Genomic DNA, 26623 nt, shown 5'->3' with positions numbered 1-26623 from the left:
TAACAATCACTCACTCCGCTCTATAACAATCACTCACTCCGCTCTATAACAATCACTCACTCCGCGCTATAACAATCAATCACTCCACGCTATAACAATCACTCCGCGCTATAACAATCAATCACTCCGCGCTATAACAATCAATCACTCCGCGCTATAACAATCACTCACTCCGCGCTATAACAATCACTCACTCCGCGCTATAAAAATCACTCACTCCGCGCTATAACAATCACTCACTCCGCGCTATAACAATCACTCACTCCGCTCTATAACAATCACTCACTCCGCGCCATAACAATCACTCACTCCGCGCTATAACAATCAATCACTCCGCGCTATAACAATCACTCTATAACAATCACTCACTCCACGCTTTAACAATCAATCACTCCGCTCTATAACAATCAATCACTCCGCGCTATAACCATCAATCACTCCGCGCTATAACAATCAATCACTCCACGCTATAACAATCACTCCGCTCTATAACAATCACTCCGCTCTATAACAATCACTCACTCCACGCTATAACAATCACTCCGCGCTATAACAATCACTCCGCTCTATAACAATCAATCACTCCGCTCTATAACAATCAATCACTCCGCTCTATAACAATCACTCACTCCGCGCTATAACAATCACTCCGCTCTATAACAATCACTCACTCCGCGCTATAACAATCACTCACTCCGCGCTATAACAATCACTCACTCCGCGCTATAACAATCACTCACTCCGCGCTATAACAATCACTCACTCCGCTCTATAACAATCACTCACTCCGCTCTATAACAATCACTCACTCTGCGCTATAACAATCACTTCGCTCTATAACAATCACTCACTCCGCGCTATAACAATCAATCACTCCGCTGTATAACAATCACTCACTCCGCGCTATAACAATCACTCCGCGCTAGAACAATCACTCCGCTCTATAACAATAACTCACTCCGCGCTATAACAATCACTCACTCCGCGCTATAACAATCACTCACTCCGCGCTATAACAATCACTCACTCCGCGCTATAAGAATCACTCTGCGCTATAACAATCAATCACTCCGCTCTATAACAATCACTCACTCCGCGCTAGAACAATCACTCCGCGCTAGAACAATCACTCCGCTCTATAACAATCACTCACTCCGCGCTTTAACAATCAATCACTCCGCGCTATAACCATCAATCACTCCGCTCTATAACAATCAATCACTCCGCGCTATAACAATCACTCCGCGCTATAACAATCACTCACTCCACGCTATAACAATCACTCACTCCACGCTATAACAATCACTCCGCTCTATAACAATCACTCACTCCACGCTATAACAATCACTCCGCGCTATAACAATCAATCACTCCGCTCTAACAATCAATCACTCCGCTCTATAACAATCACTCCGCGCTATAACAATCACTCACTCCGCGCTATAACACTCACTCCGCGCTATAACAATGACTCACTCCACGCTATAACAATCACTCCGCGCTATAACAATCAATCACTCTGCTCTATAACAATCACTCCGCGCTATAACAATCAATCACTCCGCGCTATAACAATCAATCACTCACTCCGCGCTATAACAATCAATCACTCACTCCGCGCTATAACAATCAATCACTCACTCCGCGCTATAACAATCAATCACTCACTCCGCGCTATAACAATCACTCCGCTCTATAACAATCAATCACTCCGCGCTATAACAATCACTCACTCCGCGCTATAACAATCACTCACTCCGCGCTATAACAATCACTCCGCGCTATAACAATCAATCACTCCGCGCTATAACAATCAATCAATCACTCCGCGCTATAATAATCAATCACTCTGCTCTATAACAATCAATCACTCCGCGCTATAACAATCAATCACTCCGCGCTATAACAATCATTCACTCCACTCTATAACAATCAATCACTCCGCTCTATAACAATCAATCACTCCGCGCTATAACAATCAATCACTCCGCGCTATAACAATCACTCCGCTCTATAACAATCAATGACTCTGCGCTATAACAATCAATCACTCCGCGCTATAACAATCACTCCGCGCTATAACAATCAATCACTCTGCTCTATAACAATCACTCCGCTCTATAACAACAATCACTCCGATATATAACAACAATCACTCCACTCTATAGCAATCATTTCACTCTATACAACAATCACTCCATTCTATAACGACAATCACTCTGCTTTATAATAACAAACAATCCACTCTGTAACAACAAATACTCCACTCTGTAACAACAATCACTCCACTCTGTAAGTCACTCCGCTCTATAACAACAATAACTCCGATATATAACAACAATCACTCCGATATATAACAATCACTGCACTCTGCTCTATAACAACAATCACTCCGCTCTATAGCAATCATTTCACTCTATACAACAATCACTCCATTTTATAACGACAATCACTCTGCTTTATAATAACAAACACTCCACTCTGTAACAACAAACACTCCACTCTGTAACAACAAACACTCCACTCTATAACAATCACTCCACTCTATAACAACAATCACTCCGCTCTATAGCAATCATTTCACTCTATACAACAATCACTCCACGCTATAACAACAATCACTCCGCTCTATAGCAATCATTTCACTCTATACAACAATCACTCCACGCTATAACAACAATCACTCTGCTTTATAATAACAAACACTCCACTCTGTAACAACAATCACTCCACTCTATAACAATCACTCCACTCTATAACAATCACTCCACTCTATAACAATCACTCTGCTTTATAAGAATTACACCTCTCTATAATAATCACATCACTCCGCTCTATAACAATCAATCATTCCGCTTTTTATCAGAGTGCAAAGAGAACCGCTTCAGCAGCTCCATTCACATTAACTCACGGCACAGCAGCCTAACATATCGCTTCTTAGCATCACATAGTAAAAAGGCGCTGTGATGTAACAGAGTGATGTCACGTACCCCAGGCAGTGATCGGCTGGCGCCCGAAACAAACCAACATCACAAAGCCGAGGCATCACGGCGACGCCGACAAGGGATCAAATTCAACTCCCCACCCCACCCCCCCACTCCCCCACTCCCCTCAATCCAAGCCAGGACAGGACCTGCCCCCCCGCGCGTCAGGATGCGCAGGCGCAGTTCCACGCCGGGGGAGCCGAGAGGGAAGGGCGTGAAAAAAAAGACGGGCCACAGGACGGGACGCCCAGGGGCCATGTTTAAAAACCAGCCCACTCGCACACAGGACGCAACAACAGAGCCAACGACTCGCACAGCATGAATTAAGATTGGAAAACAATGTTTTTTTGGGTTTTTTGTGTCTTTACGTTCTGTACTGCCTAAAACATCCTTCTGCTCATAGTTAGGATGATACTACTACTACTACTACTACCACCACCACCACCACTACCACTACTACTACTACTAATAATAATAGCAAATGAAGTCAAACTGTATTTAACTAGATGAACAGTCATTTATAGACCTGTCTGATGGTATTCCCTCACTTCTCTACTGTATCCAATAGAAACAGCTACATTTTCCACCCACAGCTGATCAGTTCTGAGCCACAACACAACATCAAAGTGAAACTTTCTCTAGATTTCTTCATATTACATGCTTGAGATGTAAACAGAGTCGTTGAGAGTGGTTTGGCGTGAAAAGCTCCGTTCTAAAGAAACTTGCCAAACCATAACTGTTCAAAGTTGTGGTGATAGGAACCAGACGTCCACCTCTAAAAGCTCCTCACGGTGGAGAGGTATTTTACACATCACTACCTTTAAAAAGGTGTGTACGTTGGTCATTTTGGATGGTAAATAAAATGGCTGTATTTCTGGTTCCTTTCAGTGGAAAACATAATAATAATAATAATAATAATAATAATAAAAAAACATATATAATAATTAGTCTGTAAGCTTCTCTACTGTGAAATATTTCACATCAAGCCACTTTCAGTATCGGCTAATAAATGTATTGTTATTTTTTCCTTTTGTTTGGTTAATTTGGCCTCAGATTGATCTTTAGAAGAACAGCACTGAGCCACTGTGCTAAAACCTCTGCATGAATCATTTTACTATATCAACAAAGATTGCATTTCTCTATAATTTGAATCCAAGCAGAATTAGTCATAATTTCTACATTTTATAATTGTTTATGTATGTATGGCACAATCTTTGACAAACATGCACATGGAAATGACTATATGGGCCCCAAATTCCCACAGAGGTGCATATCCTAGTTAAAATAACACTGGAAATCCACTGGATTTCAGTTTTTTTCCCAGTGAATACACCCATCGCACCCATAGTTAAATAACACAGTAAACCTAAACTGCTCAAAATGTCTTCTAAATCATAAATCACGTGCATTTTAAAGGGTTTTACTCTGCATGCAGTGTTATAAACCATATAAAAGTATTATGGGGTTTTTCAGGACTTCCAAACTGCTTTAATTCAAAATACATTCATATGCAGATTTAAAAATCCTATTGAATTGAACTCCTCTAGAGTTTAGGCCACAAGGCAATTTGCTAACAGATAAAATGAAAGGTTTTATCAATTAAGAAAAACATAAAATTCACAAAAATTAAAATCAGAATTTTTTAAAACAGCAACAGAAATCATCTCAGAAACACACACTAAGAATTGATTTAAGGTTAAAACTAAGATTATAATGCATGCAAAAGCCACTGCTTTTCATTTTTCTTGAGCAACAATAGAAATAAAGGTCTAAATAAAGAGGAAAACGTCAAGATCCATTCAAAAAACACTTTATTATCCATTATGAAAATAGTACAACTCAAAATTAGAATAGAATTGAATTTTATAAAAACATTTTTTGTTTTTTGCTATTTATTAATTTATTTCCATTCTTATCTGTATTTATCTGGTCCGCGGTTACCATTCGGGTTCCTTGGCCGCTCTCCAGCAGGCAGGTAACACTACAGCTCACCGTGCTGGAATACGCTGCTTTTACAGTGACCTAAAGCACAAAACACAACGAGATTCTCGGTTTTACTAAAACATTCAACACGTTCCAACAGCAGCACAACAGCACACAGAAACAAGCAGCATGTAGGAGCTTCTAACACAACTAAGATAACAAGCCTGCGTTTCCAGTGCACTGCGGCTGCTTTGTGCGCGTAAAAAGCTTTCAGCCTCTTTCATCTGCGCTGCCGACTGCGGAGCCAAATCCTCGGCACAGATGATTCAGGGTTAAAACAAAATGGCGGCATTAAGGAGTGGGGACTTGTATAGTGGGCTAGTAGACCGTTTCAGAGACCACCAAGCATTTCCGCCTCAGCCTGAGCTGCAGGAACACTGAATGACTAGAAAGTCTAAGAGCAAATATGATTCAATAACACAACACAGGCACTTAATGTAGCTCCAAACTGTTCATTAATCACCTTGACTCTCAATACTGGAACAGACCCCCAGTAAAAGGAATGGCGAACTGATGTGAAAGCACTAAGGAGGGGCAATAAAACGAGGAGTATGCTGATTTTTTTAAATTCAGCGTAGGCAAAAAAAAATGCTATTTAACCTCGCACCATGTTGCCCCAGGGCAACAAACATTTTTCTCACTCTGTAACGCTGCGATATATATTTAATGCCAATGAAAGGGTTAATTATGAGGGGAAAAGTTTGAATAAACCAATAAAAAAAAAGGTTGTAGTTGGCTTTTTTTTTTTCTTTCTAAAAACAGTCTTTGTTATTCCGCAGCTCGTAGATGATGTTTAAGCATCGGCCAATTTCAAGCTTTTTTTATCCATCAAAAAATATGATTCCCATCTGTTAGACTGTGAATCCCATCTTACTTAGCATCACATAAATAATTCATATGTCGTTAAAAAATTCCAAATGAAAATTGTTGCCTAGAAGCAACACTGGACTGGATTTATTCAAACAGCAAGGGCTAACTGCAGTTATTACTCAGCTGCTCCCATTTAGAATACGTTTTTATTTTGAATTATCATTATTTATTTATTTTTAATGCGTACGCACTATTAGTGGCTAGACATGTAGCAGTCACTAAGTAGTAGTCAGCGTGCATTAGATTCTACTAATTTCACCATAATTTGTGTTTAGACAAGGAAAGCCAATTCTCACTACTTAGAAACGACTTTTCTTATTTTTAGTTTGTTTTTTTTATGGTTTTAACTTGTACATGTGGTTTGAAATGATTGTTAGGCAAGTAGATGTATAAACAACATTGAAAACAGCATGAAACCACGGTTCTCTGTCTCTTATAGCATTTACAGTAAGTACTTAAATATCAACAAACTGCACAGCTACTACATTTCAAGCCAAATTTCTTTAGACTAGAAATATAAAATTGTTTTTATGATTTCTGGAGCGCCAGACTTTTTCCTCATAATTACTGCATTAAGTTGCCTCAAGGCAACAAATACCAAAAAGACATGCAAAAAAAGTTTTTAATTGAACAAATCCTGGGCATTTATTTATTTTTAAAGTCTTGTTTATATTTTATAATGGCTCATAATGTCCAACTCATAAGGGAGTGCAATAGCAGGTGGGGGGGGGGTAAACAATCAGTAACTATAAATTAAGATAATAAGATATATAATATAATATGCTGTTAACCAATCAGCTACTTGTTTATTTTATGGTTTGTAGAGTTATTATACACTGGTTATTCACTGTAAACAACAACATAATTTCATATTATATATATTTATATAATTTCTATAATCTGTCCAGGTGGTTGAGTGCTCTAGAAGTACCAACGATGTCTGATACACACTAATAAACACCCACAGTATCCGGAACACAGTCACACCGCCCATCCCTACACATCTTAATTCAGCCTTAATTAAGCACAATATCTGAGATACTGGAGCAGCCCAATGCACACTTGCTCCGTCAGCCTCGGTGCGTCTATGCTTTTGGTTTGAGAGCTCAGTGCTCACGCTGGAAGGTCGGGGTGAAGTGAGGTGGCAGAATTAGTGTTCATACCTGATACTTCACTACACAGCTTCAGAGCCACATGCTGCTCTTCACGGGTGAACAGAGAGATGATATCCTCCTCCAACTCCTCCACAATCGTTTCGCACTGCAAGAGGCAGGAGCAGAGGAGAGTTAGCTCGACAGCAGAGAGGGTGAATGGTCTTAGACTTCATCCCAAACAGCGTTTAAATATGAGCCGGCAGCCATCTTTAGCAACCCAGCACTAGCAGGTTTGCTGCCATCTTGAAAAGCTCACAAGGCAGAAGCATGGTCATCTACCAGCGCCGGCGTTAAGTCACTCAGGAATTCGGTTATAACGACATTTTTATGGATTATGGACACCTATACTAGTTGATGGCTGTATACAGTGCATGAGACTTGCACTGTCATACAGGGGAAAGCACTGGCAGGGCTGGAGGGCAAGTGTCTGTGAGAAAGGAGATATTCTTTAAAAAGAGCATGGTGTCAACTACACCAAGAAACCTGTTAGAAGATCTGCAGGTCATCCTAAACTGATGCACTTTAACCGTCCATCATCACTGTGATAGCCAGGCATTCTCCAAAAACGAAGAACTAAAGCTAAAGTATTTCAGAGAAGCACTTGAAATTGTGATGTTCCACCTTTTCGACAGATCATCCAGTAAATATAGTTATAGTTATTCTGAACTTGCAGAAGTGTGTAATAAAAGTTTGGACCTTCCAGCAGTTACTGGCCATTGGAGGGGTCACATCCAAAAGCCTTTAGTGGACGAAACACGTCTGTCCACTTGTACAAGGTCACAAAAACGGCTGATGCGTAAGAAACCAAAGTGAAGGAAGATTCTTGCTGAAACTCTTCAATTTCAGTTTAAAATGTACAACCAAGGAGAGAGAAAAACATGTAAATAACCAATTGAATAAAAATACTCACTGCAAATTTCAAGGAATCGGAGCCCTCTGGTCCGGCAAACTTAAAATTTTTGAAATCCGGAAAATTCCCGCCGTCGCTGCTCCTCGGAGCGAACCTCTTGTAGCTATGCTCTTTGGTGTCGGGGTCCTCGTAAAGCGCATAGTCACTCATGTTATTGCAAACTCCATCCAGCAGCTCAGACAGGTGCGTCTCTGACCTAGCGAGTGGGACCTAGCGGAGTAGAATTGGCGATAAATTAATTAATTGCTAGATTTTTTTTCCAGCTTAAAATTATTTTCATTTTTAAAAACTTGGGGCCCCCCCTTAAAAAAAAAAAAAAAAAAAAAAAACTTTAATAATGGAAGGGCATCCAGGTCATGTTGATGACCTTTTATCCTTCCGTTCTCTTTAAACAGGAGCGGAGGGGGGAAACAAAAAACAAAAAAACACTACCGCTGACTTTTAACCTGCGTCTCTAAAGTTGGAGAGCGCAGGTCCCCTCGCCTTGGCAACGGAACAAAACCACACAGTGGCGTCTAGACAGGTCAAGGTGCACCCCTGCACCCGCCCTCGTGGTCTCCCCCGGAAGGGGAAAGGGGACGGGGTGCACGGGAGGGGGGGGTGGGCGGCCTGTAACAGAATAGGGCGCAGGGCGGGGGGTAAAAGGGGGTAAGGGGTGGGGTGGGGGAAGTTGTCAACAGCAGCCAAGTGCACGGTAGAGCAGGGTAAACAGCGCAGAGTCATCCTTGTGCTCCTCCTGGGCCGATCCCTCTCCTCCACCCTCCGCTGATCAAAGCAGGAAGTTTTCCCCTGTCAGACCACTGAAAGGGTAGTGGGGGAGGAGGAGGGGGGTTAAATTGGTGGGGGGGTGGTAAAAGAAGAAGGAGGCAGAAGTAGAGAAGGGCAGGTTGCAGATGAGCTGGATTTGGTGTTGGATGTAGATATATGCCCTGACCCCTCTGCCCCCTTTCAAACACAGTATGGACCCTTCCGGTCTCGCTCATTACATTATGGAGGCACTTTTTTTTTTTTTTTTTTATTATTTGCACCACCACCCCCCCTCTCTTTTTTTTGTCCTCCTCCGAGGCTCCAGGACACAAAGAGGCTTCCGTGGCTCACCGCCATCTGGTCACGAATAAGACAAAAGGTCCTATGGAAGGAGAAGCGACCAGTCCACGCATCCCTCCCTGCTTTTTTAATTAAAAAAAAGGCGGTGGGTTGAACACGCAGAGAGAGAAAAGACAGGATACAATCAACCTTGAGCAAATCTAGATGAATTAGAATTAAGGGATCTCTGCCTCAAGTAGCAACAGAGGATAGCAATTACCAAACATAAAAATGAGTGAGCGAATAAATAAATAAATAAACAAATAAATAAATAAATAAAATTGGCATCAAACAATGCGTCAGAAACACAAGGCCAGAGTTTGAATCGCCTTCAGCAAAGGAAAGAAAAAACAGTCCAAATCTTGGCCAATTATGCACTGAACTTATTAATCTGGACAAAACACAGAACAGCAGAATGGGTTAAAAAGTAAATAAAACAAACAAACAAAAACAACTTTAAAAGACAAGTAAAAACTTCCCTCTGGACCTCAGGCTTGGCTTCTGCGCTGCATCCTCTTGCCTAGTGCTTATCATGCAATCCTGAAAATGGGGAATTAAATTCCTACCCGTAACAGTCTGAGGGGTTTGAATAGGACCTGTCAATAAAGAATTTCTGCTGGAATAAAGGAGGAGGGGGGGCTCGAAAGCGCAGCAAGAGAAAAGGCTTCTCAGGGATGCCATCCTCCACTGACTCTCCATTGGAACCAGCATTGAAGCTTTAGAAGAGCAGGTAGTCAATACATGTGGCCTTAAAAAAAAAAAAACACAACAGCAGCCTACGAAACAACCCAAAATGTAAAAAAAAGAAAAAAAAGAAAAGAAATAGAAACAGCTGAACATAACCAAGAGCTCACAACACGAACCTGAAATAGATCAGCGAGTTGGCATTTAACGGAGTGAAGTCTTCTTTGGCGAATATGCTAAGATCATCACTGAGGGACCCCTTAAACAGGCTTTGGGCCAAGAGAGAGAAGCCCCTTGTGGTTGCAGCAGTAATTAATGTTTGTTTTTAAATGAAGCAGAGCTGCACAATAACAGAATAATAGATTGCGAACCGATAACGTGATCCTGGATTCCATGTTCAATCTACAAATCCTGAACAAACCATGTTCACGTTACAAAACATAAGTCAGCAAATCACAATCAGAAGACAACTGACCTCACCTGCAAGCGACATTTTAAACCAGACGTTCATCTGCACTGACAATTCTTAGGTGCTGCACTGAGTTTATCTCCCCATTATACAGTCACTAAGATGTAAACAAAGTCACTGAGAGTGATGTGAATTGTTCACAGTGTTGGTGATAGGAACCAGACATCAATCCCTCTAAAAGCTACCCCATAAAATGTTAATACACTGGATGGCTTCAAACCTTGTCTGATGCCTGAAATGTTGTCATTATAATAGTTACACATGTTTTGTAAGTCCTTTTCTGGTGGAGGGGTACACGTGGGGTGTCTTAAGGCAACGTAAGCCCCCCCCCCCCCAAAAAAAACAACAACCCCTTTTTTCAGATTTACCACTATTTAACCATCATCAGCCTTACATATAAAACTCACATGACACACAGGTTCACGTGTCATTTTGGATAGTAAATAAAAAGGCTATACTTGTGCTGTAAACCTCGCACCCCTGATTCCCATCACCACCAGCGTAACCAGTAGGAATGGCTTTGATTACACCTCAAACGTTGAATTTTTGAAAATGTTGGTGAAATTGGTGAAATTCCCCTTTAAGTGTTGTACACCACAGTGCCATCAAAGACAATACAATAAACACCCTGACCCTGCACTTTAAAACTGAACATGAACCGAACGATATTAACGCTGGACTGGCTGAACAATAAATCAGTAAAACAGTAAATCGCCACATCACTACAGTCTAACTGTTCATTCTGAGCTTCATACTTAAACGTGTCACTCAAAATCGCTCATTCTCGGCCATTTCTGTCTGTTGTGATGGTGCCAACATGAATGTCAGCCGATCTCAGACTCTGTAGAGCTATTCAGCGATTTTTTCCTGTCCTATGTAACGTAAACAAGCCCGGTTTAACTTTCACAGGCTACAGCTAAAAGCCAGAGCTTTCTCAGCTTGAGTAAACACTTGTTATTAGTCAGTGGGTACAATCAAAAGGAGATTAACCCCCAATCAATAGGAGAGTCAGCCACCTAATGACGGCCCCTGGATAGCAGGGGTCAGGGCTTTGAGTTCATTGGGTCTGACCTTTAAATACTGACACCCCAGTTAAGGAGGAAACAGTTAAAACTGTCCTCTTTAGCCAAGCAAGCATTACAAGCCTGCCAAAGCCTCAAAGATCTGCAGAGAGGCCTGGGAGTGAGGGAAGTGTTACACAGGGTTTACCTTTTTCTTTTAGGAGAGCTTGTCCCTCTGAGATAAATAAATAGACAAATAAATAAATAAATAAATAAATAAATAAATAAATAAATAAATAAATAAATAGTGCAGTTAAAAATGCACAAATATTTATAGAAACAGTCAGAAACTGTCAAACATATATGGGCACTTTCAAGACAATCAGCTGAACAGTTAACAATATACACTATATTAAAAAATATGGGCACAGCTAAAAAGTTAGGGGAACAGTTAAAAAAAGCAGATGAACAGTGAAAAAAGCAGATGAACAGTTCAACAAAATGTAGGAGGAACAGTGACGAATGTGGGGGCACAGTCAAAAACTTTATTGGATGCAGACTCAATAAACTTGGGGGGGGGCGTTTATTAAAAATATAAAAAAAAGGAGCAAAACCTAAAATTTTGAAAAAAAAAAAAAGTCAGAACACAGATGAAATTCAGAGTGGGGGAAAAATTTAACGATAAAAATAAGGGGCGCCACCTAAAACTGTCAGGAAGAATCCAAAAACGTAAGGGAACAGCCAAAATTTCAATGACGGTCAAAAGTTTCAGAGGAACAATCAAAGCAATTTTTAAAAAAGATTATAACCACTATTTTAAAATGACACCTCTATTGTAGCACGCCAACACATTTCCTAACTCAGTCGGAAGGAATTGGATGAAATCAGCCAACTATGTAACATACGCAGTTCGGCTGCATCAGGGAGGAAATTTATCCTCACACTTTCATCGCTTTCCTAGGGAAATCTATTATTCTCATAAGGGCAACTTTATAGGTGAGAATAAAGAAAATGTTCGACTCTCATGCACGTTAAATTTGATCTGAAGTGACTACAGACTCAGCATGAAATATTCACACATAGCAGCTGGTGTTTCAAATGGTGTTTAAAAAATGAATAAATTATTAAAACAAAAATAAAACGAATCACATGGTTTTGAACGACAGCCAATGATGTCGCTGTTCTAGATGTTCGATATTTTTAGCTGGGTATCAAGTCACTAGCATAATTGTTAAATTTGCCAGATACAGTGCAGACACAACCTTAAGGCAGGTCTTTGAATAAAGGCAGATGATTTTAAGAAACTGCTACTTGTTCTGCACCGCAGGGCCGGCAGAGTCTCCACCAACAACAAACACCATTGATTTACAGCCAGCATGTAAGTGATACCCGGCTGAAATAATTGCGCCACTTTCTGAGTCAAAAGTGAAACGACCTCTTTGCTTGCGGTCAAAGTTTGCTGGAACCTTTATGAATTTCTCTCCTATCGATGAACCACAACCTCTGACCTCCTGCAGTGATGGGAGTCATTACTGTAAAAACAGTTGGGGGTGGGGGGACGGGGGTGGGGGGCTTTAGGTCCGCCGAGGGCTCTCAATAGAAAATGCATCCGCTTCCAAAAGCTGCCAAACTTTTTTGGCTCTGTTCATAAGGCGAATAAAAACATGGAAAGATCAAGGTAAGTTCAACAATATTTGTGCATTCACGAGCTCATGTTTTGCATACATGCTTCTCTCAGTGGCGCCGTAACACCAAGACATTTAGAAGTCTGGCCTCTCACCCGTTCCAGCTGAGCTTAATTTCATTACAGCAGGAAAAATGTTATATGGCTACTCCGAGATATTGACGGGAATATTTCTGAATTTGAACTGCTTTGGTAGTACGCTTGGTACTTTTATTTTTAAGTTACTCCTAATCCTAAATCCTAAAATGATTAATAACCATAACCCATGCAGAAAAACAGCAATAATGACCTGTGGCTTGCCAAATAGTGCCCCCACATCCACCTACAGCTGCAAAAGGTGTGCAAAAGTTTGAACACTCCTCATAAAATAAGTTACAACCTTTGCAGCAGCAAACAAAATATTCTGCACTTTTAAAAGCACAGTTTCTATTTATTTTCTGAATTACAAAAAAAAAGGAAACATAAAATCCAAAGGTGGCATAACTTTTGCACAAGCCACATTTAATATTTTTTTTTCCACCTGCCTGATATTCTGAACTCCACAAAGAAACAATCCATTAAAATATGCAGACGCATGTTCTCTGTATTAGCAGTAAGCTTCATAATTCCATAGCAGCAGCAGGCTGTTTGAGCAGAAACCAGTCCATAAAGCAGCCTTTGGCACTGATCTTAGCTGTTAAATATGCACAAATATGAAAATCAACACAAAACAGAAACCATGCAGCATGTTTCTTCCGTATCGTGACGTTTGCTGAGCGACGCAGGAGCAGGGAGGGGTGGCTGAGCCACCTGAGCATCGTCTCTAAATGATGGGTGGGAGAGGGGAAGCATGATCTCATTGGCTGACCTTTTTCGTCCTGCCCACTGGTGCATGACAATGTAAGAAGTTTTAGAGCCAAGTTAGTCAATTCAATCAAACAAACTCGTCCAGAGCGGTTCAGCGTGAAACGCTCTGTTCTAGAGAACCTTGCCAAGTCTTTGTTCACAGTGGTGGCGATGGGAACCAGACATCCACCTCTAAAAGCTCCCTCCCAGGAAGATATTACTATGAAGCGGTTATGGATTCACTGCCCGATACCTGAAACATAGTTCTGCGGTGATTCTGTCCTGAAGGGAGAGTAAAATAGCGCTCAAAGGAAACGTTATTTCACCACTATTTCACCACCGTCAACGTTACACATCAGTGCTGTTGGAACAAAACGAAGGAGCAGAGGGGAAAAAAAAAAAAAAAAACGGATTTATTCCAAGCTCTTTGAGCATTTCTGGTCCGCTCCTCATGAAATTCTGGCACATTGTAAAAGTTGGCTGGCATTTTGAAACTTTGAAGAAGAAAAAAAAAACAGAACAAAAAAAAAAAAAACAAAAGTATGAAACAACAACAACAGCAACAACAACAACAACAACAACAACAACAAAAATGGAGATACAAGGTTACAAGGTCCAACAGCAGTGATATAGAGGACACGTGAGGGATCAATGGTTGTTTTGGTTCCCCTTCACCATCACTAAAGAATTCAGAGTCAGTACGTTTCTCTACAACGTCTAATTTCACGAATAAAACACTGAATGATTCTTTATAGCTCAACAATCGAATCACGTAGACCATGTAGATGATTCGGCCCTTTAAACCTGTTGAGTAGAGATGCTTAATGGCACTGGAATCATATCAGCATCAGCTATTTAGATTTGACCAATACGTCAAACCGATATTTGATGGTGCATTTATTGGATCGTGGACGAACGATGTGTTTCGGCAACAATGAGCTACTTCCCTAAACCCTCTCATTCATTTTAGTGTGTTTCTCAGCTCTTTACGAAGAAATTCCTCTATAATTTCAATCCAAGCGGATTTAGTCTCAATTTCCACTTCGTACAAGCATGTATGACATCAGCATCTACAGATACGTACATGAAAAATATCAGACGAAGGTCCTGAATCCCCTTATTAATGTATCCCTATCCCTAGAATAACACTGAAATCCCAATTTGAACCGCTCAAAACACCTTATAACATGTGGTCCCTATTACTACTGTAAAACCCACGTGGATAAGTCTCTCTACAACGATCCGCTACACATTAAAACACCCTGAATGACTGTTTACATCGTGACGAAAGAGACGGAATCGCGTCACAAAAAAAAAATCTAATTCCAAAAAAGTATTGAATTCCTGCTTCTTCAGTATGATGGCTTTACTGAAGAGGACATATTAAAGAATGACTGCTGCTACTACCACACTAAATCCAAACTTTTAGATTCCAAACCTTTTTTTTAGAACAGTTTTAAACTCCACCTTAGAGCGACCTGAGCAAAAACCTGAAAAGGTTCTCAAAGAGGAGGAGAACCAAACACTGCAAGACACTGAAAAGATGTTCCAGAAAACACTTGCATCTACAGTGTAGCAGCAGCAGCAAATGTAACACACCTCTCTAGTAAGTGCTAAAATGTTAAAACACCCCTCCAGCAGTGCGTGTGAGGATTCCAGTGTGTGGCTGAGCAACTTACCGTTTTTTCAGTCATGCTGCCATCAGGGTTGAGCCTGAACCCTCCAACGTTGACGGTCTTTTTCGGATCAATCTGGCTGATTGAGTAGCTGAGCTCGTCTGCAATGGCCACACAGGCTAGAGGAGATGGAAGATCGTTGCAGTTCGCTTAATTGCTTCACAGTGAATTGGCAGCGGAGAAAAGAAATTAAATAAGTGAAATGACATCAGAAAAATTAAAGATCTAGAGGTAGATTTGCACAGAGGCAGGTTGCTTGGTGAGGTCGCTAGAATTCACCAACTGATTCGCCAACGGCTGGCGTCTTGATGCAAACAGCGTTCAGAACCTCTGGAGATTTCCAATTTGTTTGCTTGCAGCTAGAGCTACACTAAACATGCTATACTGGTCATCAGGAATCAATTAGAAGGGCACAAGGTCAAGAAAAGCACTCAGCAACCTTTTAGAGGATGAAATGGGCTCGTTTACATTAATTATGTCTAACTGAAAGAAAAGCATAATGAGGAAAAAATAGGCTCGACTGCTATAAATAAATAAATAAACCCATCCATTGGTGCAAGTTCTTGATGAAACGCTGGGCTTGAGTTTGCTAGTGCTTAGTCATGCTTGATACATCTCCATGGTAACTGCCAGGCTTGGGCGGCGCTTAAAACAGCCTTTATCTGGGCTGAGCTTTCGGCCTCCTTGAACGCTCTAGTGTTTGATGCTAGCTTTGTAACTGTAGCCCACAGCAGATCTACCGTCCATCCACCGAAGACGGCAAACGATTTCAGTGTGCCTTTGCCACCTGCAGCCGTTTTTGTAACGACTTTGCTGATCAAACAGTAGGTAAAGATCAAATTCTTACCAGTCTGATCGACGGCCAACATAGCTCTGATGTGCATTTTAGAGTAGAAGGCTTTTACAGCCTGACCGCTTCTACTTGCACCCACGAGAGAGACTTACTACACCGGCAAGGCAACGTGGAAAATCCTCAGATTATCCAGATGGGCAAACCCTATAAAAACAGCCATGAATGAGTTTGAGATTAAACCTTCCATATGCCCCTCAGAGTCATTCATAAATCCTGATGAGACAAGAATCTGAAACTGCGCCATGTGTTAAATACACGGCGAAATGAACCGAAAACGTCTTCATCTGAACTCCATGCTCACCCCACGGCTGTGGAGAAGTATTATGATTATACTGAGTGGGCTGATAAGCTTACGGTACATAGAACCTGAGCGCTTTTGTTGTCTTAGCAACAATCACTCTCATGATTCATGACAAGTCAGTAAATGCCGCTGCCTACGCGGAAAAACCACACCAAATCCCGACGCAAAGCAACGGCTGCTGGCGGCTCAATGCCATCCTTCTTTGCGGGACCGCTTCAAAAGGCGAAGGGCCCTGGGACGGTCTAGCTCCCACACAAGCATGACTAAGTTTGTGAGCCAGAATCGTTCCTTAGAGGCATCTGTGTGAGGGTTATGGGTTGAGGAGAGTTATCAGAGAGCTCACGTGCATGGAATTTTAAACATTTTCATTTTTAACTACGATTATTAATCATGAAGACGCAGCCTGTCATTGTCCGTGGTGGATTCGGAAAACTGATTAACTAGTCAAAAAAAAAAATGTCATGAAGAAGTCGGCCACCAAGGCCACTCAGACTGCACCCGATTTTGATTCGTGCAACAGAATTAATTGCATATTTATTTTTGTGAGTGCGCCAAGTGATATCACAGACTTCAGTTGTGACAAAGTCAGCATAAAGTACTGCATTACAAATGAGCTGGGAGATGATGCTTCACAGTAACACACACAAGCAAACAAATTCATGTAGTTCGCTTCAAAACGAGGCCTAAAAACACCAGAAAATAAATAGTTACTCGCAAAACGTCCGCTGCTTTATAACGTAGTAAAGCAGCACAACGGGATTCAATATGAACAGCGTTCACATGTACAATATCTACGGACGCTGAAGCCACCGTGAATATTTAATACGTCATATTTGCAACATGTGAGCTCATCCTATCTACGACTTAACTGCACAGCCATTATTCACAGTTTTACACTGTTCATTTAAATGGAAAATAAACGTTGCGTCAAATGTGCTTTAGTCATTTCTTAATTGAGAGTTGAGATTATTTGGTCTTCCTTTGAACACTGAATTATAATTCCACGATCCACACTTCCAAGCAATCTACTACCTTACTAATCTCATCAGAAAATGTATGCACTGTTGTTCTTTCCAGGATGCTATCATTTATACCACGAGGAGCTCAAAATGACTCCCAGCATAAAAACCTCTATAAAACCGCAGTAAATATAACTGCCACATCAAAACGAGAACAAACAGGAAAAAAAGTCGCAAACCACTCATTTCCAAAAGTGCAGCCGAATCAGCTGAAGCAGTTAAACGGGTCTAGTGCACCAAATGATCCATGTCGTTCAACCACCGACCAAAATTATTAACGTTACTTTTAAACCTCCCACCAACACGGAGGTTAAACCCTCATTCCTCACAAAACAGAGGCCAAGCTGTCCTTGCGGGTCCATCTTCGCCGATTCCCAAACCTGCACAGCTGTACTGAGTTCAGCACTTCCAGTAGAAGCGAATAAACCAGCTTAAAGACACTCGGCTGTCTGCCACTTTGTATTTAAGATGTCATTGTACGTGGGACGCACAGTGTGCCACAGTGATGCCAGACAGGGGCTGGGATTGGCCGCTTTTAGGGGAGGAATAACAGCCTGTGGAAAACTGCAACCGGGATGGAACTGCACTGGTGTCGCTATTGTGTTCCAAGGATAAAATGCCCGAAATCAGAGCGCTTTTTTACGTCGGTCTTCACTTCTATTGTCAATATCAGGTCATAAAACCATAAAGTTTAAAAATAAAGGTGTATTTTGTGCTGCGGCAGAAATCTGCTTTGCTTCATGCGTGTACAGTCCTGCACGAAAGGTCAGCCCTTTCACTTGATTTCCAATCAAATTAGCCATTAAGTACAAGGTATTAATTTTCAGCTTCAGAAAAAAAGCAAGAAGCAAATATTTCACACGAAATTACGCAAAAGCCTCAAGCATCAAGGTGGAACATTAAATATGTCAGTATTTAATTTGTAAACTCTTTACTTGCACTTCACCTCTTCCAATCTTAAAAGTGACCCGTTACACCCGAGTGCTTCCAACAGAAGATCTCCAAAGGGCGTCACGTTCACATTCAAAAAGACTCTAATGTTCACACAAGCAACTACCTAAACAACAGCTGACCGCCTGCAAACATCTCTCGGTGCACCTCAAATGGCTAAAGGAGAAAATTCAGAGATTACATGTAAGACAATTCACTTGCACAAGGAAGGAGAACTTCAAAAAACAGGTTTTCAAAACAGGATTTCCAAGAATGATTAACAGATACAGAGGAAATGGGACTCATAACAACCGTGCAAGACCTGGTCGACCCCAAAACTTCCCCCATCAGAGAAACAGCGCTGAAAGCTTTGATCTCTGAGAGAGAGGAGAAGATCAAGCTGCTTCAGATCTGAAAACATCCACAGGTGTTTCTGTCCATCCTTCCACTGTGAGAAGACCACTCAGCACTGTGGGTCTGAAAAGACGTGTAGCTGAGCAAGAAGAACCTCACTGAGAAAAGGACAGTGACAGAACTCTGACGATGTGGAGTATAACCGTAATACAGAACAACCCAGAATGCAAAAATCATATCGAAAATTATGACAGCATTTCAAATTTATGACGTGCTAAAGTTCTATTAATAAACACATTACAGCCATTTTTATTTTAGAGGGCTGGTAGCGCCAACCTCTGAAAACCTCATGAGAGGCAGGAAATGAAACCAACTTCTAAGACTGAACTTTAGGGGCGTGGTTTTCCCTAAAAAACTGAAAACTAAAAAGCTAAAACTGAAAGGGGACACGCTAAACATTGGGAAAAAATGGACATTAATTTAGTCGTTGAGGCTTTTGAATAATTTTGTTAAATATATTTTTTTTCTTAGTAAAATTAGTTTTCTTTTTTTTTTTTTACTAAAAGTCTGATTTGTGTGTAGGACTGTATATCTGCTGATGCCGACGATGACACAAACCTTTATAAAACACAGAAATCTTTTTTTATATTTTATAATTATTATATTTTAGCACAGTAACTCTGCACTGCCTACTCACACCGTTCTTCTGAAGATCAATACAAAAGAGAGATATATATATATATATATATATATATATATATATACACACACACACACACACACACACACACACACACACACACACACACATCCATACATACATTCATACACACACACACGTTGCTGCTGTCAGAACAAAACCTTGTATCTCCAAAATGGGTAGGTTTACAGGAGAAGGATAAAACCTATTTTACTTTTAATGCAAGTCAGTGGAACTAGACTTCTTCCAGGTCATTTTGGTCCATTAATTATGAAATTTAAGTACAATCACACACACACATACATACACACATATACACAATATCAGTCACATCAAAAGACAACTTTTTAAAGTAAATATCTGATAGTGATATAATTCCAAGATCACGGTGCATACTTAATAATTCTTTTATGGATTTTGAACCATTAAACAAATACCACAAGATATTTTCAGTATTTTCATGACTATGAATCATGATTTCTTATTTTGTAGGTTTCTCTGATTTTTGCAAAACAAGTTTGCAAACAAGACAACCACATAAGCAAAACTGTAGCGACACAAGTGCTGAGATCTTATGAACACAATGTTTTTTTTTCATTCAACAATTGCAAAAAAAAACAAAAAAAAAAAAAAAAACAATTTAAAAATGGAACAAATGGAAAAGTCCAAACAATTGGTGAAAATGTACTGTGGTCCAATCTGTTACACTGACCTTTATGCACTTACTTAAACTGTCTTATGATGCAAGAAGTTGCTCAGTGCACTAGAAGTGCAGACCATTTCCATTAAACCTACAAGTTTATCTCAATGACGGACTGCCGAATGGGCCCCTGCTACGCTACTCCAACTCTCCGGCAAGTGTTAAAAACTGATCCCCTGAGATTAAATAACTGCAAGATGTCTTTTTCTATCTTCATAATAAAGACGTTATTGTATTTCAGGAGGATATGTAAGCTCACTTAGGCCCACAGTACTCTCAGCATGTGGATCCCTTTCAAGCACATAGTACTGTTGGCACAAACACAGAGCCCCTAGTCATTTCCACTGAAACTCAAAAGTCCATAAAATCTAAGCCTTCATAACAACATGACATCATCAAATAACTCTGGCCTGGTGCGGCTGTAAATGGGCCTAACAGCGTGTGGGGCCTGATCGAATTTTACATTGTCTGTAACCTTCATTCCCATGACGTAGCCTGGGAATCAAGCACGCGGTTGGTTTAACTGCACCTACGGCCAAGTCTAGCTGTTCTTTAGGAACATTCAACCGGAGGTTTCTATGTAACTGGACACTCAAGCTTTGGAACACAAAAGGCGGTGTGTTATCGCAAAATAACATCACGGCTGTGATGATCTACGGTGACCAGATCACAACCATGGTGTTATTTTGTCATCACCACTGAGCAGCTTTTCATTCGGCAGCTGTGACAGACAGCTGAACAACCTGGAATCAGCCAGAAATGAACCCAACACCATTCGCCAAACGTGTCTGATCTTCAGAGTCGGACCAAATCAGACTGAGCCATAAAACTGAGCCAATAAAAAACAAAAGCTGCTCAGTGGAGACGACAGTTTGGGAATTTAGTGTAAGGAGCTGGAGAACGAACTGCCGGCTGAGCTGCGAGTGGGCGGAGCTCGTTACTCTGACGTAGCAACGAGCTGCTCGTTAAGGAGCTTTAATTAGGAGGAAGGAACTGAACATTAAAACATATTAAACGCCGCGTTCACGGCCAGTTTATTCATTTCTTACTGTATTTATTTAACTGCAGTAGAACACTCAAGGAGTGAGTTATCACCAATAATATCACGGCTGGGATGATCTACGGCCACCAAATTAAAAAGAGTACGTACATTAATGCATTAATATTGGAGAGGTACACTGAGTGTTCTAATGCAAATCAAAACCCAAAGAAAAATGTTTTCCACTAAAATATTATATTTAGAATCACATCCAAGGTCACTGGCCATTTTGGACGGTAAAATAAAACGTCTATATTTGTGTAGAGACGCTTGGTTCCTATCACCATCACTGTAAATGAAAATCTCAGTAAGATTCTCTACAACGAACCACTTCACATCAAACAAACGACTTTGTTCACATCTCAACGGCTGAATTGAGCAGAACTATTGAAAAATTGGCAGAAATCCTCAGCAAGTGGTGCAGGTATTAAAGAAAACAATACCAGAATGGTTGCATATCCTGTTGTAAGGTCTAAACTGGGGTAAAATTAAGCCATCAAATATTCATTTTGAGAAAAATATGAAATGCAACTATGAATAGATAATCCTAAAGTTATCTCAATACCAAAAAGACAACACAAAGCAAAAGACAACTGTAGCAGCTGCTGGGTCGTGATGTAAAACTGAAAGTGCTGGAGATCAAAAGAACGTGAACATACATTTCTATGGACTAAAGAGAGACATTCCCAAAACAACACCTGACCAATTCTCATACGAAGACCAATCCAAATATAAATTCCTCCCATGTGTGTGAAATCCTCCTCTGAACTGGGCTTGTACAATAAATTGTTAATCACTGCAACGACAAAAGACAGCAAGATCAAATCGGACTCCTACCTAATCACAATGCTCTTCACTCTGTGCTCTGACCAGTCAGGGTTTCAGACGAGCGTTTCTGTGTCAATTGTTTTGGTAAAGCTATTGATTCACCAGCACATTATTAATATGTGATGTAGGCAGACACATCCCTGACAACAAACAAACCTAAACACGACATTTCCTTGAAAACTTTGGCGCATAATTTCAAATTATTTATCAAATACATTGGAAGAAATACTGTTTACTACTAGAACCGCAGAACTACTTTTTCAAGTCTACAAGCGAGTTCTGTGCAACATTTTAGACTTCATCACTGAATTACCTGTAAGTGAAACTCACCAGAGCAATATAACACTTCATCTCTCCTCCCCTCCGCTCCTTTAGAAAAAATGGCAATTGCCATGAGAATAAGGCCAATCCATGCTGCCATAGTGGTCTCCTAGGCAGGAAAGAGATGCAGATGTTAGAAAAATTGACCAAAAATCTAATTTAACCACCAACCAAAATGTGTCTGATGCCTGAAGTTGGTTTCTTTATCAATACACACTGTGCAATGTATCATAACTGCTGCTGTAGTGGCACCTTCACTGTGCACACTTTACACTGTAATACTGATGCAACTCCAAGTTAGTTACTTCTAGACTTAGTCACGTCTATAACACATGCTTTTATTTGACCTCATACCACTCAGTGCCTGCTGTCATGTAAATACAACAAATCTGTCTCACATGCCATGTAAATATGCAAACAGATATACATTTATTTCTCTTGTACTTTAATTTATGTCTAGGTTTATTTCTATTTTTCCGCTGTTATCGGAACAAACCCTTGCATCTCCATTTTTTTTTTGACATATTGTAAAAACACCCGTTGCCCTTTACATCCTGTGTAAATTTCATGACGAATGGACCAACAGAACTGGCTCTAAATGATTTAGAAAAAAATTCTGGTTCCATTGACTTGCATTAAAAGCAAAGTAGGTTTTTTCCTTCTCCTGTAAAGTTACCATTTCGGAGATACGAGGTTTCGCTCCGACAGCAGTGATATGTAAGCTTATGCGCAATTATACGCTACTGAAACACTGCAATTTCCCTTCCGGATCAATAAAGATTGATCGATCAATCGACCCACCTATCTAGTTCTGCAGTGAGAAGCTAACCAGTAATGAAAGCTTACATGCCACCGACTGAGCTTTTATATTTAAGCACTGCAACGACTGTAGAAAGTGACGCTCGGATGATGTTTAGACTGTATTAAAGCCATGAGGACCAGCTAAAGGCTTTGTTATAGTGTTAAATCAGGTTGTGACTCAAGCTTGTGCTGAAAAATCACACGTGCTAACACGGCTAACAGCGAACAGAAGCTATAACCACTCATTAGCATGATGCTATTTGCATAAAGCTAAATGGTGGCTGCTCATTTTCATTCGTTGCTGCATATGTATTCAAATTAGGGCACTCAATATGCAAATGGAGACAGTATCTTAACTGTCTCAAACCGCATAACCGCAGATACTGTAACAGAACATGTGGACAAAATAAGAGGAAGTCAGAAAATGTACATTACACTTTATTTAGTTATATAAAGTTATTTTTTTTTACATTTTCAGATAAAACTGTGTTATTTTAACAATTACATTTTCTCCAGCCATCAGTTTAGCAATATTGGTTTTTAAATCAATCATCTAGACTTCCAAACACCACAGACGTGCTTGTCCCCACAGTCATGTGTGAAGGGTGAGGCCATAAAAAAAAATAAATAAATAAAAATACAAATTTTCTGCAATTTCAACTCCAATAATCTATACATGATTATTAGAACATATAAATTAAATGACAAAAGAAACAAATTCCATATAAATATTATTATATAATAAAAGTTGTCCCCAGGAGTCGTGTCACTGGCGTTACCGCATGACAAAAAAAATCACTTGTTTTGAAATAAAAGTCACACCGATGACATCACAACTTCCTTTTACCTATTTTTTTGGACGATCTATAGAAAGAAAAAAAAGCTCATGGTGAGTCCACTGTGTCTCTCAGTTCTCAGAGATTCTCTCATTCAGCTCATGATCTCATATGAAGCTTTAAGCTGACGTCACTGGTGTGACCGACTTTATTCTGAGCTCATTGCGAAGAAATGTAATACACGTGGATTCAATTCCATATTTTAGTGGATTTTCCATGATTGACCACATGCGGTTTGACACTCCGTAGCAGTGATTTTGTAAAATGCTTTGCTCAGTAAAAACGTCTCTGGTGTTTCCGTTATTACGAGTAACACCGGGGAGGATCAGTAACACCAGTGACTCCTATGGAGAGACAGGAAAGTGGACGTTTCTATTGAACGACCCATTACCATAAAGAAAGTATGACAGCTTCAGTATAAGAAAATACATGAAAATTGATTTGCTTGTATTTAAGACAAACTGCTCCAAATCTTGGATTTCTTGCTTAATTCCCATCTTGCAGACATTCCAAGTGTGGCAGGAGCTATAATAGTTTCATATGGTGATGTGAGGCGCTACATTTAGAGCATTTAAAGGAAAATGACACCGATTTTTAAAAAAATAAATAAATTCTACATAATTAGACGATTGAGATACAAACGAAGTCATTCAGAGTGGTTTGGTGTGAAACGCCTCCCTGCAGAGAACCTCACTGAGAATCGCTCACAGTGGTGGTGATAGGAACCAGACGTCCACCTCTAAAAGCTGCTTGATGTCTGAGACACAGTTTTACGACAAATAATTTGGTCTAAAACCCTATTTTAGCCTCTTTTTTGGTGGAGGGATGATCTAAAGCAAAATAGTCCTCAAAAGTACCCCCCCTCCCGCTTTACTATTTTACCTCCACCAACAGGTTCACTTAAGGTTTGGAGAGTAAATAAAACCGCTGTATCGTGTTGTAGACATGACGACCTCTGGTTACCATCACCACCATCTCCCGTCACGCCAATGTGACTGTTTACATCTCAAAGACTGAACTTCAAAAACGGGTGGAACTCCCCTTTAACAACACGTGGCTCCCCACCACGGCTGCCTTCACTTACAATGATTAGCCACGTTGATTTCACCTCCCTCAGGGGTCTCCAGAGGCAGAAGTTAGGGAAGTTTTAGATGAACTGGCGCCCCCAGTTGATCATCACCTACAGAAACACGTAAGGCGCTTTAACTCACAGGGACGGCCTGCTTTGTCAGTGTATTGTCTAGACGTAGTTCACTGCACCTGCTCACCGCGTTATAAACGAAACTACACCTCAGTCCGCGTTAAAAACGGGGACAGACATAATGTGGCGTAGTGTTGGTTCAATGGTCCTTTAGAGAGGAACAGTTTTCATTTCCTACCTTTAAATCTACAGGCGAGTTGTTCAGTTAGCCTCACGCAGGTGTCCTGGTTAAACAGGTGAGTAAGATCAATAACCAACTTCTCACTCATCTGTTCATAGCACGGACCCGCCGGACCGACCAGACGTTACACTTCGCAGAAAAAAACCCCGTTTGACCCCTTAAACTGCTCTGAAACGTTCAGCGCTCGCAGCCGAGGGCTTGTTGTTGTGGTGGTCGTCTTACCTGACGCGCTGCGTGAGGGTAAACAACGGCAGGTGAGCAGGGGAAACTTTTCGGCTCTGAAACGTGAGCGACGAGAACGAGCCGAAACGCTGGAGCGCAGCCGGCAGCCGAGATAACCAGGTCCCGTCTTTGTTCTTGCGGTGTTACTGAAACAAGAAAGACAACTTCTCTGTAGAAATATTACAGGCCACTTACGTGCCGGTCTGTGGCGCTGCCACGACCAGCGAGCCCGCCCCCAGCACGGATGAGTGACGGGGGCAGCGGCCAATGGCGTAGCGCTCTGTAAATCAGCGACCAATTAGAGCACCGATTGCACAAGCGCTGCGTACCCGGATGGACGAGTTTCCAGACACTACAGTTATGTGGTTTTGCGCAGCCGTCGACAGAGATAGGAGCACACAAGAGTCAGGAGACTGCAGGCAATTGATCAGGGATAATAATAATAATAATAATAATAATAATAATAATAATAATAATAATAATAATAATAATAATAGTTAAAGCTGTATACATGCATGTAGACACATGTTTAAAATGGCTATGTTTTATTGTTGTTGTTGCATCAGCACACAAGGCCTCAGCCATGTCCTCTTCAGGAAAATGCTCTTTATTCCAACAGCTGGCAGGGGAAACTAACTCAGTGGGGGAAATAAACGACAGGTCATCCAACGTAAACCAGTGAACACGAACAGGATGCTAATGGGGTGAAAAGGACATGATTTATTACACACTTTAAAACAACATTTGGGGCAGTCACGGGCTGGAGGTTAGGGAACCAGCCTCGTGACCGGAAGGTCGCTGGTTCAATCCCCAGAGCTGACAGCGCATGACTGAGGTGTCCTTGAGCAAGACACCTAACCCCCAACTGCTCCCCGGGCGCTGCGGATTGGGCTGCCCACTGCTTCAGGGCAAGTGTGCTCACTGCCCCCTAGTGTGTGTGTGCTCACTAGAGTGTATGTGGTGTTTCACTTCACGGACGGGTTAAATGCAGAGGTGAAATTTCCCCCCGTT

General features: G+C 40.9%; 1 protein-coding gene across 4 annotated transcripts; it reads right to left on the bottom strand.

Annotated features, from left to right (window-relative positions):
* Positions 1 to 4778: 4778 nt before the first annotated feature.
* On the bottom strand, positions 4779 to 25864 carry cnpy1 (canopy FGF signaling regulator 1). Of its 4 annotated transcripts, XM_017711711.2 has the most exons (7): positions 25613 to 25750; positions 25093 to 25188; positions 22381 to 22480; positions 15330 to 15445; positions 7902 to 8111; positions 7001 to 7097; positions 4779 to 5006 (listed from the first exon to the last, which is right to left on the bottom strand). In XM_017711711.2, the coding sequence occupies exons 3-7, from the start codon at positions 22469 to 22471 to the stop codon at positions 4966 to 4968; spliced, it is 555 nt and encodes a 184-aa protein (XP_017567200.1). In that variant the 5' UTR covers positions 22472 to 22480; positions 25093 to 25188; positions 25613 to 25750; the 3' UTR covers positions 4779 to 4965. The 4 variants fall into 4 exon arrangements, with proteins under 4 accessions (XP_017567200.1, XP_017567199.1, XP_037386729.1 ...); XM_017711710.2 differs by lacking the exon at positions 25093 to 25188 and having other exon boundaries at positions 25613 to 25745; XM_037530832.1 differs by lacking the exons at positions 22381 to 22480; positions 25093 to 25188 and having other exon boundaries at positions 25613 to 25864.
* Positions 25865 to 26623: the final 759 nt, after the last annotated feature.

This window comes from Pygocentrus nattereri, chromosome 19, assembly GCF_015220715.1.
Source record: "Pygocentrus nattereri isolate fPygNat1 chromosome 19, fPygNat1.pri, whole genome shotgun sequence".
Taxonomy (NCBI): domain Eukaryota; kingdom Metazoa; phylum Chordata; class Actinopteri; order Characiformes; family Serrasalmidae; genus Pygocentrus; species Pygocentrus nattereri.
The sequence above is the reverse complement of the archived record's forward strand: the minus strand, read 5'-3'. Positions and strand labels throughout refer to the sequence as shown.